At 42.5% G+C, this 14,694-nt stretch overlaps 2 protein-coding genes across 4 annotated transcripts in view; one reads left to right on the top strand and one right to left on the bottom strand.

Annotated features, from left to right (window-relative positions):
* Positions 1-13,409, top strand: part of slc26a6l2 (solute carrier family 26 member 6, like 2) — a 29,936-nt gene extending 16,527 nt beyond the window's left edge. For 2 of the 3 annotated variants that reach the window (XM_084068937.1, XM_084068935.1), the window contains exons 10-21: positions 1,221-1,334; positions 1,612-1,689; positions 2,148-2,243; positions 2,353-2,459; positions 3,375-3,444; positions 7,168-7,260; positions 7,941-8,051; positions 8,383-8,464; positions 9,061-9,296; positions 11,381-11,435; positions 12,399-12,574; positions 13,044-13,409. In XM_084068937.1, coding sequence (XP_083925063.1) covers positions 1,221-1,334; positions 1,612-1,689; positions 2,148-2,243; positions 2,353-2,459; positions 3,375-3,444; positions 7,168-7,260; positions 7,941-8,051; positions 8,383-8,464; positions 9,061-9,296; positions 11,381-11,435; positions 12,399-12,574; positions 13,044-13,070 — 1,245 coding nt within the window. In that variant the 3' untranslated portion in view covers positions 13,071-13,409. The remainder of the gene's footprint in view (positions 1-1,220; positions 1,335-1,611; positions 1,690-2,147; positions 2,244-2,352; positions 2,460-3,374; positions 3,445-7,167; positions 7,261-7,940; positions 8,052-8,382; positions 8,465-9,060; positions 9,297-11,380; positions 11,436-12,398; positions 12,575-13,043) is intronic. The other variant, XM_084068936.1, reaches the window with a different exon arrangement.
* The window catches only part of uckl1b (uridine-cytidine kinase 1-like 1b), a 476,626-nt gene that overhangs the window by 25,027 nt on the left and 436,905 nt on the right, over positions 1-14,694 (bottom strand). The gene's annotated exons all lie outside the window — the stretch shown is intronic.

Raw genomic sequence — 14,694 nt, 5'->3', positions numbered from 1 at the left:
TTGTATGGCACATTTCAACAACAAGGCAATTCAATGTGCTTCAAAAGTGCCACATGAACACGTGCTATCTATGGAATCCATAGAACCACCATTAGTGTTAAAAGGATTATGTAGCCTGTACCACTATATTAAGCTGCTATCTAATCTAATCAACTGCTCGGCTATAATAGGCAAAGGCTAAAATTAGATATTGTCCTTGTAGGGCAGAAACCTTGTATCTCCATATTTCATATCTATAAATAAATAAGTAACAAATAAATTGTATACTTATATAGCCAATCTACAAGCTCACAACGTGTTGCTATGTAACATGTTGTGAGCTTGTAGATCTGCATTTTTTTTGTGCTGATTTTGAAAAAGTTGTGGTGCTTGGTCACACAACTGCAGTAGAAAAGATGGAAAACTTTCACCTAGAATGACATGTCCCAAAATATGGACGTCATGAGGTTGAAAGTAGTTAAGTGGTTCTGCGGTTTTATAAATGTTTAACCAATGAAAAGTATTAACAAGAGCTTCTGTGACTAAATAATAACTACACTGAATCCATTGGAACACAGAGTTCTTTTTTTTCCTCTTCCATTTCCTGAAAAGTAATTGTTTTGGACTTTGAGGACAGTTCTAAATCAGTGGTTCTCATAGTGGAGTCTGTGGTCCGCCCCAGGAGTCCTTTGATTAATAGTTATGGACCTTTATAGGCTTGTAACTCTGAGAGCGTTCAAATGGAACCATTTGTACACTCTCAGAGTTATGGGGGTCCGTAGCCTAATGCAGTGGATCCCAAACTGGGGGTCGGGGGTCCCCAGATGATTAGCTTAGTGTGCAACCTTGTTTTCTCACTCAACGGTAAACAAACCAACATAAAGTATACAGGGTATCTACACATTTCTAAAGTGACAATTTAATGACTTTTAAGACCTTTTTAATACCAAATTGGCAAATATTACGTAAGAAAGAGGCAAACATTGAAAATAGCCGATCTACAAGATCAGAGGCGCTGTGAGCTTGAGTCAAACTAAATGTAATGCCTACAATTCCAAGAGCTTGTGAGGGTGGGGGCGGGGGGGTCCCCAATTCAAATTTGATTATTTTGGGGGGTCGCGGCCTGAAAAGTTTGGGAACCCATGGCCCTATGCACAAATTGGGATCCTTGAAATGAAAAAGTTTGAGAATCATTGTCCTAAATAACTAACACCTGGACCTGGTGTGTTTCCTGTGTTCAGGAGCTGGTGGCGCTGGGCCTCAGTAACACCATCGGAGGGTTCTTCCAGTGTTACTGTGTGACTTCCTCTCTGTCACGCAGCCTCATCCAGGAGAGCACCGGGGGAAAAACACAGGTAATACGCACGCACGCACGCACGCACGCACGCACGCACGCACGCACGCACGCACGCACGCACGCACGCACGCACGCACGCACGCACGCACGCACCCACACACACACACACTTCTTAGGCTGTACTTGTGGTGTTCATTGTGTGTGTGTGTGTGTGTGTGTGTGTGTGTGTGTGTGTGTGTGTGTGTGTGTGTGTGTGTGTGTGTGTGTGTGTGCGCGTGTGTGTGTGTGTGTGTGTGCGTGTGTGTGCGCGTGTGCGTGTGTGTGTGTGTCTGTAGATTGCAGGAGTGGTTTCATCCATCATTGTTCTGATCACCGTGCTGAAGCTAGGCTCCCTGTTTGAAGATCTCCCCAAGGTACCGGTCCTCCTCTAAATCAGTGCTTCAGTGCCATATTTTGCCATAAGCGTCACAATAATTTCCATGTTAAAAATTGGTGGAAATAGCAGATCTACAAGCTCAAAATGTGTCGTGATGCGTTTTGAGCTTGTAGATCAGCTATTTCCATTATGAATGTTTTTGGGAATGTATGAAGTTATCAAATATGTACAGTATGTTATTTGTCATATCTGCACCTGCAAAATGTCATAATTGTGACACAGCCATAGGCAGGTGAGGCTGACGAGGGAACTGTAAGCAGGTGTGTGCCAAGCTGGAAGCTGGCGCCATGCCTATGCCCGCCCACACACACACACACACACACACACACACACACACACACACACACACACACACACACACACACACACACACACTTATTTATTTATTTATTTATTGTGTGTGTGTGTGTGTGTGTTTGTGTACTTGGTCCCCAGGCTGTCCTAGCCACGATAGTGTTTGTGAATTTGAAAGGCATGTTTAGGCAGTTCCTGGATGTCCCTGCACTGTGGAAGAGTAACAAAGTTGATCTGGTATGGCTGTATATTAATCCCTATTGTTATATATTATACATCAAATACTGCTACTGTTATTAAGGTCTAAATACTGACTATAGTGTGTTGTTTACACTGCCACCTATAGGTTGTGTGGCTAGTGACATTCTCAGCCACCCTCCTGTTGAACTTGGACATAGGTCTGGCAGTGGCCATCGCCTTCTGCATCCTCACCGTTATCTTCAAAACACAGCTGTAAGTACAGTCCACACAAACAACGTTAAACACATCTAGATTGCGGCTGTACGGAAGGCTTGGGTTATCCTCTTTGTATCTGTCAAGTCTTTGTTTCATAAAAATCCACCGTAGACATGTCATGACTTACTTTCTGTCAATAAATTCCGTGCAGGTAATTATTCGAGTTTGGAAGCACTCGTTGGAAATCACTCAACGGTCCTGCGTATCACCTATTTCGAAATTGCACATTGCGTGCAAAAAAGAAAACGAGTACTTTCATCGAACACAAATAATCACCCGCACGGAATTTATTGACAGAAAGTATAGGTCATAACATGTCTATGTAAAAACTTGAGAGATACAAACAGGATAACCCAGGCTTTCCGTACAACTGCAATCTTGGTGAGTTTAACGTTGTTTAATACAATCATATAGGACTTTTCGGTTTCAATGAATGGGCTGTCAAGGGTTGGTATTACAACTTGGATGCAGATAGCATTTATAGCATCTAAGTTGCTTGCAGCAAAGTCCAGGCTCTAGGGCTGCAACTACCATTATCTTCTCAGCTATTATTCTATTGATTACCATTTGCAAATAATCGAGAAGTACGTTTTTCTGTTTGTTTGTTTTTCCATATATCAACACATTTTTCTAGATTTGACCAAAACAATTTATCTGATTAACCACTTAAGCCCGCAGCACAATCTCACAACGCGTCCCATCGCGACACGTTGTTGTGAGATTGTAGATCTGCTATATTCTATATTTTTGTTCATCAATTATATCAATTAGTACCATTAACTGTTGCACCCATAAGTAAAGACATGCAGTTAGCAAAGTAGAGGACATGGCAATTTTGACATAACTGCAAAAGAGTTCTTCCTTCCTGTCATGATTGAGCTCTCTCTCTCTCTCTCTCTCTCTCATTTCCAGGCCACATTACTCTATACTGGGCCAGCTGCCGGGCACTGAGCTGTACCTGGACACAGACACATATGAGGAGGTGAGACGTTTCTTCAGAATAACTCGTCCAGTGATTCTCAACCGTTTTCATTTCACAGACAACTAGTTTGATATGCATTAGGCCAGTAGTTATAAACATTTGTATTGCAAAGGACCCCCAAATTAATATTGGCCACAGACCCACATTGCGAAAATATTTTGTGCCAGGGATCTCCAGTAGCTATGAGCTTGTGTATCTGCTATTTTTGAATAACCAAAGTATAAAATGTGGTTAAAGTGGTTACAATGATTGTGACACTATATTAACACATTTTGCTGGGGATTAGCTTCCATCTAAACTATGTGCACACTTGAGACTGCAACTGGCACTATAGGTCCCATAGCCTCTATCTAGCCTGTGGCAAAGATGCTGATTAAACAGTTTAAATTTGGTAAAAGTTAACCTTCAGCTTCAGTCAATTTAAGACTGAAGCTTTTTAAGAGAATAGGGCACAAGAACAGCCATGTTTGCTGTATAAATGTCACTGTCCTCCTTGGTTTGTATGTAGCATAGCATACTGTGGTTGTTGTTGCAGACACAAATGATAATACTGTTTTGTAATGAAAGCTTGTTCTGCGCTTCATTGATCACACTCACATGCACATATTGGCGTGCATGCGTGCTTGCGTGTGAGTGTAAAACAAAGCCCTTAATAACTTGGAACCATTAAGCCAGCACGCTCTCTCTCTGCTGGGTGTGTGTAGCTCCCATCCAGCTCTATCATAAAGAGGAGAGCACTATTATTAGACAATTGGAAACATCTGCTGATCAATTGACCCTGACACTGTGTAACGCCCGGTATTTGAACCCGGGGCTCCTGCATGGAATGCCAACATCTTATCCACTAGCCTAAAGGGGAATTGCCCTGGGGGAAATATTAGGCTTTTTCTCATCAGGCAGAGGCTCTGAGCCATTATTGCTACAACTGCTCCAGCGAGTCTTGGCAAAATAGTGAAGAATCTGCTTTCTCACTCCCTTCATATTCCAGTGGTCACTGGTCAATGTCCATGAGCAAGTCCACATGGCTTGGTCAACCCACTGATGATAAAAACTGATAGACAGAGACAGACAGTTCATGGTAGGATAGTAGGATAAAAGAGACCAAGTCAATATCCTAGTTAACAGTCTGCCTTTTAGTATTTTGTCTTACGACCGTGTTGTGCCGGGAAAATCTGCACGCTAACAACGCGGTGCAATGGGATGCATTGCTGTGATCTTGAATCTCAACAAGAGTAATTGGTAGTGTCTAAAAATCATATTGTTGTTGTTGGGCAGCAACCTCTTCATATTCTAACCTTTTGTGTTTTTTCATAAATGAACAACCTACTTGATCATACTACAGCGTCCCACAAAAGTACAGAAAAAGATTTGCTATTTTTGCTTTTTTTTTATTTGAATCCTGAAAAGTAACAGTTTTGGACATATGAGGTTTTCACCCGACAGAGACGATATTGACTTGAAAGAGGCCACTGTAACCTCAATGCGTATCATTTTTTGAAGGGCAAAAGGCCGAACCAAGTTGGCACGCCCCCTTCAGTTCATGCCTCTGTGAAATTCCTGCTCTGCAACCAGCGGTTAACTAATAGATTAGATTTAGAATACATCCAGCTACAGAAAACCACACCAATATTGTCCAAACAACACAGACCCAGGCATACTATTAGTGAATTAACATGAACCATGTTGACTCGCATGATATCGTCTCTGTAGGGTGGAAACCTCATAATGTCAAATTCAAAAACAGCAAAAGTAGCAGCTCCGTAAGCTCAAAACGTGCCACTTCACACCGTGTTTCGAGATTGCAGATCTTCTGCTTTTGATGCTTTTGTGTGACGCTGTAGTATGCTCCAGTAGGGTGTTAATTTACGAAAAAACACAAAAAGTTAAAATATGGAGATAAGAGGTCCATACCGACAGCAACGATATGACATAACAGCTTTTTGATGTCTTCAGGCACCAGTAGCTTGATTTAAAGCCTACATCATGGGACAGAGTTCTGCTATTATCTCTGTATGTATCCAGTTTACAATGTCATGGGACTTACTATTATGGTGTTTATTACACAAATTGCCTGGTTCTTTGTAAACACAAGATTAGTTCCATGCATCTCCATGCATTTATGGAAGTGCCTGCCTTATCTTGCGAAAAACAATTATGCAAATTAAAGGATTCATTCAACTATTAACATACACATGAAGACTATTTAGATCTTGAAACAGTATGATGTCAGGTTGGTAAAATATCTATTGGAAAAGCATTGTCGTTGGCAGACAACTTCTCTCAAATTAACATGTGTTTATTAATATAATTCCTATGTAGATGTTAATAGAAACAACCACTGAAATGAGGGAAAATAATAATGTCATAAATAAACAGATTATGAAACTGGGTAAAATTGCTCAAACCAGTTTCAACATGTGTCTTATGTCATAGGGATACAATACAGTATGTAGGAGATTTAAATCACACATTTAAAACCTTGCAGTGACAATAACTCTAGGAAATGGCCATGTTCTAATCTAGTCTACTAAAACAGGGAAAATAGAGAATAAAACCATAAAGAAAAAAATATTAAATTATTAATATTTGCCATGATAAGTAGCATTATTGCTACAGTCTGCCCGGACTTGGTGGTTATTTTTCTCCTCCTGAGTCAGAAGTTTTAGGGGTTTTTAAACCGTGAAATCACTGTTTTATTAGCCACTTAAACGTTATATATTTCCTGAACTGGAGAGTCCCCCAGGACTCTTTACAACCCCCCCCCCCCCCTATATTTATACTAAATATCTTCGTCGCTGCGACACGTTGTGAGCTTGTAGAGCTGCTATTTTTGCCAAATGTTCTCCCTCAGAATAGGGAAGCTAGGGTTCAAGTGGTTAGACATGAATACCTTGCTGCTGCTATATCTTATCGTCTCTGAAATTCAAAATTATCAAAAGTAGCAAATGCACAAGCTCAAAATGTGGCGCTTCGTGCCGCGTTTCGAGCTTGTGGATCTGCTACTTTTGTGACGCTGTAGTATGATCAAGTAGGGCGTTAATAAAAAAAAAACACACACAAAAGTTAGAATATGGAGGCGGTTTCTGCCCGACAGCGACGACATACAGTAGCATACAACGAGGAGACTCAGCAAGACGGCTACTTTATAAACACACTGTTTCCCAAACACTGGGTCAGGACCAACTTCGGTCGCTGACCCATTTTTATGGGTCAGAAGTAAAAACAAAATATTTTCAAAATGATAGAGTAGAAACCTCTTATCTCCATATGTCAACTTTTTGTGTTTCTTCATGAATGCCCTACTTCAAAAGTAGCAGATCTGCAAGCTCAATCTTGCAAGCTGTAGATCTGTTGAAATTTAAATCCTCCAAAACAGTTTTGGTTTCCACTCGACAGAGACGATATGGTTAGCAAGTTTGGCAGCTGCCAACTATGTTTATTTTGTCCCCCCCAGTAATTATATAATACATACATAAAACATTTTATTGTGTGCAATAGAGCTACACTTCGTGCCGCGCTATGAGCTTGTCCCTGGCACAAAATATTTTTGCAACTGGGGTCGGCGGCCAAATACATATTGTAATTTTGGGGGTCCTTGACATGAAAAAGTTTGAGAACCACTGCAATAGAGAGTGAGTGTGGGTGTAACACTTTAAAACCACAACAAATAGTCCTGTATTACTCAACCCTGTTACTCAACCCTGTGACTCACTCTCCCCGCAGGCAAAGCCGATTCCTGGCATCACCATCTTCCGTTCATCCACTACTGTCTACTACACCAATGCAGAGATGTACCTGGAAGCCCTACAGGAGAAGGTGTGTGTGTGTGTGTGTGTGTGTGTGTGTGTGTGTGTGTGTGTGTGTGTGCGTGTGTGTGCGTGTGCGTGTGTGTTACTGCAATCCTTAAAGATACTTGCTTAATTTATATTTATGAAAGTGGGTGGTAATGAGACTCAGAGAGACATGGATTTCAACACTCTTTGTTGACAAAAAATCCCTCCATTCAATCTCTATACCGGAACTGGTGTAACCTCTCAACAAATCTGTCTACAGACCCCAGACCAAAGTACATATTCCTCCCTATCCCTGTACATTATTAAAACAAATCTCAAACGAAAATAAATCCCATTACATTACTGTACTTGTTAGGGCCAAATGTCCCCACAAGAATAGTAGAAAATAGACGATCTATAAGCTCACAACGCATTGCAGCTTGACAGCTTGTAGATTGGCTATTTTCGGTGCATGACAGCGGCGAGCAACTATGTAGGCTATAACTCAATTTTAGGATTATGTTTAAAATGGCAAAAAAGTGCTGACCTAATATGTTGCCAAGTATAGTAATATACCTGTGCGTGCGTGCCCTCACACGTGCAGGTAATGATTACTACATGCATTCACGCATTTTCTTACAAAACACACAAGCATTTTCTGGCTGTAACTCCCTTGTTTTGCTCTCATCATCTTTATCGTTATTCCTCTCGTTGCGTGCACAGAGTGGCATCGACCTCGGGAAGCTGCTGGAGCAGAAGAAGAAGCGCGCCGCAAAGCTGAAGCGTCAGGGGGGGAAAGAGAAGAAGAAAGCCAAAGAGGAGGCCAAGAAAAAAGTATGATCTCCTGCACTGCGCGTTCACTAACACCTAGTATCGCGAGCCAGACTGTTGCTTCCCAAAATGTTCAAATGCTTCCATCAGAAATGGACGTTCTAAAATAAAATGTAAAGATATTTTAAAATATATTTTTGTGAACGGAAATGACGAACAGATGACAGCTTCCGTTCTCGGCTTTCGGAATATGTATTTCCAGACTGCATTCTGAGAATGTGGAATAGTTGTCTGGCTACGCGAGACTAACTAATGCCTAAACTTGGGTACTAATGTTTTACATGTCATCAGACTCATTTAGCATATTCATAAAGCGGCCATTTCGCTTTTCCAGGGTGGCGGGAACATCCAACTGAACAAAGACAAATTCTCTTCAGAGGAGTCAGAAAGGAACCAGTGGAAGCCGGTGAATGGTGGTATGTAGATACTTAACCAGTGTTGTCTTTACTGTACAGATGTACAGAAAGTGTACTTGATGTATATATGCATATCGTTGTTGTCGGACAGAAACCTCTTATCTCCATATTTTTACTTTTTGTGTTTTTTGAGCGGTGTAGCCGCTCCTATAAGTGGGGTTGGGACACCTCATTAGTACACCCTTCGCTGTACTGTGATTGGCTCATAATAGCACACCCCTCTACATTAGTACACCCCTAGCTGTACTGTGATTGGCTGACTCTATTCAGCACTGTGATTGGCTAGCGAGACACGTGAGGAAATTAATAACCTATAAATAGGACTATGCACTTAAAAAAAACAACACTTTTTTTTAAAGTGAGCTTCCATCACTGTGATGACCACACCGCTCACTTCACACTGGGTGTGATTTTTTTTGGTAAATAAACGCCCTACTGGATCATACTACAGCGTCACACAAAAGCATCAAAAGTAGCAGATCTACAAGCTCGAAACGTGGCGCGGCGGTTTCGAGTTTGTCGATCTGCTACTTTTGCTCTTTTTTAATTCAAATCCTGAAAAGTAACAGTTTTGGACATATGACTGTTCCTCCCAGACATGAAGAAGGCCGAGAGCCAGACGGGTGACGTCGACCTGACGGAGACGCCTGCAAACGGCCACACGAACCTGGCCTTCCATCACGACGAAAACGCGCCAGAGTCCGACAGCCACGGAGCTGATGGAGACAGGGAGAAAGACGGGGCTGCTGCTGGGTCTGTCAGACACAGCGTCATCCTGGACCTCTCCACCACCAGCTTTGTGGACACTGTCACCGTGAAGACCTTAAAGAATGTACGTGTTGCACTCTTAGAATCAGAATTTATTGTCACATCACAGGTTTACAGGTGTAAAACCGTGGGTGGAATTAGTTTTTGTGCAAGCTCCATCATTTTGGTAATTTCCAAAAATAGCAGATCTACAAGCTCAGCTTGTAGATCTGCTATTTTTGAAAAATCGTGAAAAAATATTTTTTATATTTTTTTCAAAAAACTGTTAGGATTTAGATTTTTTTTTAAGAATCGCCTCAGGTCTTAATGGGTTAAGGTGAGAAAAAAGAAAAAGTACAAAGTGTCAGCCCGTGTCAACCGCATAGTCCACATAAGTTAACTGACACTGGTATAATCCGCAGGTAGGTCCATAATACACTGTATGTGTGTGGCACATACAGTCAGTGAATTTATTTTTAGTACAGATGCGAAAACAGTGTCTGTGTCTGTGATGATTGATCCATTTGTGACTCAGACTCTGGGCCCTATTTTGCACGGCGTCTTATCCTACTATAATTCTAGTAACCTCACGGACGGTGGTAGGTAGCTGTCTTCTGTCTTGGGTGGACTCTTGATCAAACTGCGCATGCGTCGTTGCCAGGTTTCGCGAGAGAAACAAGCAGCAAGGTCTATGAATACAAGGCCAAACGAAACGAACCCTACAAGCAACGAGGTCTATGAAAAGAAGGCCAAACGAAGAGCCTTCACACATATACCTTGCCTCTTGGCAAACAGCCGATCTACAAGCTCACAACGCGTCCCCACACCCACCTGCACTTTCACAACCAACGCCAAAACACAATACCACCAATATTGCCACTGAAGCGCTTACAATATGCCTACATGGCAACTAGACTCCTTCCACACCATAGACCCCGCCTACTCTCTGACTGCATTCTGTGGAAACACAGCAGACTTTTCTCGCACACACCATGCACATACGCACACGCGCACTTTTAGATCCAGTCCTATTTTAAAAGTCTGTGTGTGTGTGTTTGTGCGCGCTCGCGACGTCCGACGGGTGTTTGTGTGTGTTCTGTGCCTCCACGACGGGACACGACTACAGACTACACAGTACAAACTCACTTTCGATCCCTGATAAACTGTCTGTTCTCAGCGCATAGGCCAAACTGCACACTTTGGGTGCTCATATTCCCCTACGGGTATGGTCTAGTATGACTAATCTTATTAGGCATTTTAAAAACGTTTGAAAAACATTTTTAAATTGTGAAAATAGTCGATCTACAGCGACGCGCTGTGAGCTTGTAGATCAGCTATTTTCAATATTTTAAAATGTTTTTCAAAGTAATAAGAAATGTCTTGATAAGATTAGTCATGGGGCATTAGATGCCGCACAAAATAGGGCCCAGAGCGTACAAATGTGGTTACATTTGTACAGAAATACACACAGATTAAAAGGGAGTTTGTGTCACGGACAATAAATGCCAGGCCTGCATAGCGTGCCATGGCATCTTGATTGTCTAATATATTCCGATTGTCAGAACATAATCATAAAGCCAAGGGTAATCAATTGTAATCATGGTTGCGTGGGTTTTGAGCCTTCAGCTATAGTGGCAGCCCCAGTTACTGTCACTTGAGACCGGTTTAGACCGGTTTCTGGCAACAATGGGCGAGTGCATCCAGGGACGGAGACCACGCTTTCTTATAAAACACAGATTTGTATAATTGCATTATTTTCAGCCTGCTTTTTATATTCTTTATGTAACATTTGTGTGTGGGTTACTAATAATAAGTGACCTTGTGATGCAGGGCGAACAATGGCTCTCTGTTCACAGACCAAATGTGATTTAGAACGGAGGGTTAGGGGGCATACAGTACAGTACAACATGATGGAGAGTGTATTACAGGATATCGTCGCTGTCGGGGCAGAAACCTCTTATCTCCATATGTCACACAAACGCTTGTCGATCTGCTATTTTGATTCTTTTTGATTTGAATCCTGAAAAGTAACAGTTTTGTACATAATATGAGGTCGACAGAGACGACACACACACACACACACACACACACACACACACACACACACACACACACACACACGCAATTAAACACTAATTATGATTATGTTTTCTTTTTTATTATCCACAGATATTCAGAGACTTTGGGGAAATTGACGTGGACATTTATTTAGCAGCCTGCCAAGGTGAGTGACAGCCCGCTCTGCAGACATGGTAGGCCAGGTAGTACCCAGGGTTCCATGGGATTTGCTTTTGTTGCCTGTTTTCCCTATTTGTTGTACGACAGAGTATGTAAAGTAAGTAGCCTTGGGAACCAGCAGATGCCGAGCCATGTGGCTCATATAGGTCAAGAGGTCAGCCTGTCTCCTCCTAGCGTGAGGAAGCTTGATGTACAAGTCCGTACACCCCCTGGACATTACTCTAGTATATGTCGCAACCCTTGTTGCTAAGTGCCAAGCAGAGAGGGACTGGATACCATTTACTATATGGTCTCTGTCGGGTGGAAACCTCATACTATGTCCAAAACTGTTACATTTCAGGATTCAAATTCCAAAATAGCAAAAGTACTACTTTTGATGCTTTTGTGTGACACTGTAGTATCAAGTAGGGCGTTCCTTTAAGAACAAAAGGTTAGAATAAGGAGATTGGGAGGTTTCGGCCCCGACAGCAACGAAATGGAATTATGATAGTACCCAGAAGCCATCAGGGATGATAAGGCAGTCAAGGCTGTCTAGTCGCATCAACTGAAGCTTTGATAATAACGGGCACCATGTTGTTCCCTGAGGGGCAAATCCTGACCTTGTATTAAACCCAAAACATAAATATTTATTGCTAAAATCATAGTACAGTCTGCCTCCCAACCATGCATTCATAAGTTATAAGCCTCTCTCTCTTTCTCTCTGTCTGTCTCTCTCCATCTCTCTCTCTAACTGCTCGTACGTGCATGTCATGAAATCTCTTTTGTACATATGGTGTTTGTATTTGTTGATGACATGTATTATTGTGTTAATGTTTTGTTGATGAATTGAATACGTAGGACCATAATGGAACTTTTTTGTGTTATCCTTTTAGCTTTAATGTCTTACTGTACCACGTGCTGTTTACATTTCGGACTAATAAAGCATTCAATCAATCGATCCATTTCGCAGCCTGTGTGGTGGAGCAGCTGGACAGGGCGTCGTTCTTCTCGGAGTCCGTCCCTAAGAGCAGGCTCTTCGCCACCGTCCACGACGCCGTGCTCCACGTCGCCCGGAGGACGAGGAGGAGGAGGAGCCTGGCGGACGAGGTGACCGCCTACCACGGTGGCGAGGACGACTGCGCGGTGGTGAGTCCAGTCGATGGCTCCTCATAAATAATAATAATACCACCCTGAGTCCAAGCCCCTCAGGCGTTGGTTTGAGAGCCTCTTCAGTCTTTCTGTCTTTTTTTGTCAAAGACCCCCAAATTTATATATATTTTGCCGCAGACCCCCCCTCCCCCATCTGAGAATGTTTTGTGGCAGAGACCCCCAGAAGAGAAGATTTGTGTTAAAAAAAATCAAAAGATTATTCAAAATCCAAACATTTTGGAGATCAAAAAATTTTAAAATAGCAGATAATTGCGAGCTTGTAAATTTGCTATTTTTGAATAGCCAACATATAAATGGATGAATTGGCTGAAGTGATTGTGATGCTGTACTATCTCATTTTGCTGATGGCCCCCTGGAACCCAACCCTCCCCAAGGAGGACCCCTGGGGGGTTCCCTGGACCCCACTAATTGCACTAATTGTTCCCATTCTCCTCTTCATTCATAGGACATTTCCTGCATCACCAAGCTGTGACCAACAGGGGTCAGTCAGACTGCCGGTCCTCCTCTCGCCCATCTTCCTCCTCCTCCCTCCTCTCCTCTTTTAGAAATGCCGCCTGCCTGCCTGATCCGTTAAGAGCTCCCGCCATCCCTTCTTCTCCTCCCTCCCCCGGTCACTGAGGAGGGAGGAGAACGCCCCCCCACCACCACCACCATGACATGGCGGACGCCGGTTGCCATAGAGACGCGGCCGTTGCTTTGGCAACAGGGTTTTTTTTATTTTTATGATATCGCTTAATGAAATACACCGGCGAGGCGTCACTGCTGCTGCAGCTCTCTCTCTCCCTGCCGGAGAGAGAGAGAGAGAGGGTGGTGGGGGGGAATGATGAGGCCAGGCCAGGGGGGGGTGTGTGGGTGGTTGGGCAGTGTCACACTGGACTAATAGGAGTCTGTATTTATAGCGTGTGGGAACAGAATAGAGAGTAAGTGTGAGGTTGACTGTAAGGGGAGAGAGACTTGAGGCTGTGTCCGAAATCGCTTCACTCATTCACTACTCCTGCTCCCTGCTCATTTAGTGAGTTCTGTGTAGGAGACTATATCGTTGTTGACGGGCAAGAAACCGCCTATCTCCATATTCTAACATTTAGTTTTTTTCATAAATGAATGCCCTACTTGATCATACTAGTGTCACACAAAAGCATCAAAAGTAGCAGATCTGCAAGCTTGAAACGCGTCTCGAAAAGCGTCGCGATGCGTTTCGAGCTTCTCCATCTGCTACCTTTGCAATTTTTTTTATTTGAATCCTGAAAAGTAACAGTTTTGGACACGTTCTCCTTCCGTCAGAGACGATATAGCGAACTCATTGGCAAAATATGGGGGAAAAACACATTTAAGACACTACTCGGGTCGCCCATTATGGCGTCATGATGTCGCACAATTAAAATGTGTGCTGATCAACGCATGATGGGTAGGTAGGTTTTGCAATAGTGACCATCGGTTGTTGTACCCTACTTTTCACGATGCATTGTGAGATTAAAGAAGTCCACAATATATGGTATCATGATCACTATACATTTGTAAACCACTACGAAGTGGCGTAATCACTATATAGTGCACTATATATAGTCAGTAGGGAGTGAATTCGCACACAGCCTTGAGACTAATATTGGGGAGGAGGTGCTGTTGTGATGATGGGCCAAGAGATACAGTATGTCTATGAAACAATACTCTCTGTTGTGTTCTTTAGAGAATGTAGTTTGCCAACCTGTTACTTTTACTGCGGTTACTGGGGTTCAAGTGGTTAATAATTTACTTCCAGTATAAAATCAGCATTGTCACAGTCGGGCAGAAACCTCTCCATATTTCAACTTTTTATAGTTTTTTTTAGAAATACAAAATAATTAATGCCCTGCTTCATCATACAGTTGTCGACAAAAGAAGTGAAGCTTGTAGACTATTTTCACTATTTTATTTTTAAAATAGCCACAAAAAACGGTTTTGCAGGTTTCCACCCGACAGGGACATACAGTATATTATAATGGAGGTAATTTTTCAAACGCTCACTGTAGCGTGAGCATATTTATAGGCGTTATTCACACATACCTGATGCTCCAGACATCTTGCTAGCTAGGCTGCCTTCTATTTCAGCCAGGGATCCT

Source organism: Gymnoscopelus microlampas (assembly GCF_963454915.1).
Source record: "Gymnoscopelus microlampas genome assembly, chromosome: 10".
NCBI classification, from domain to species: Eukaryota; Metazoa; Chordata; class Actinopteri; order Myctophiformes; family Myctophidae; genus Gymnoscopelus; species Gymnoscopelus microlampas.
The sequence above is the reverse complement of the archived record's forward strand: the minus strand, read 5'-3'. Positions and strand labels throughout refer to the sequence as shown.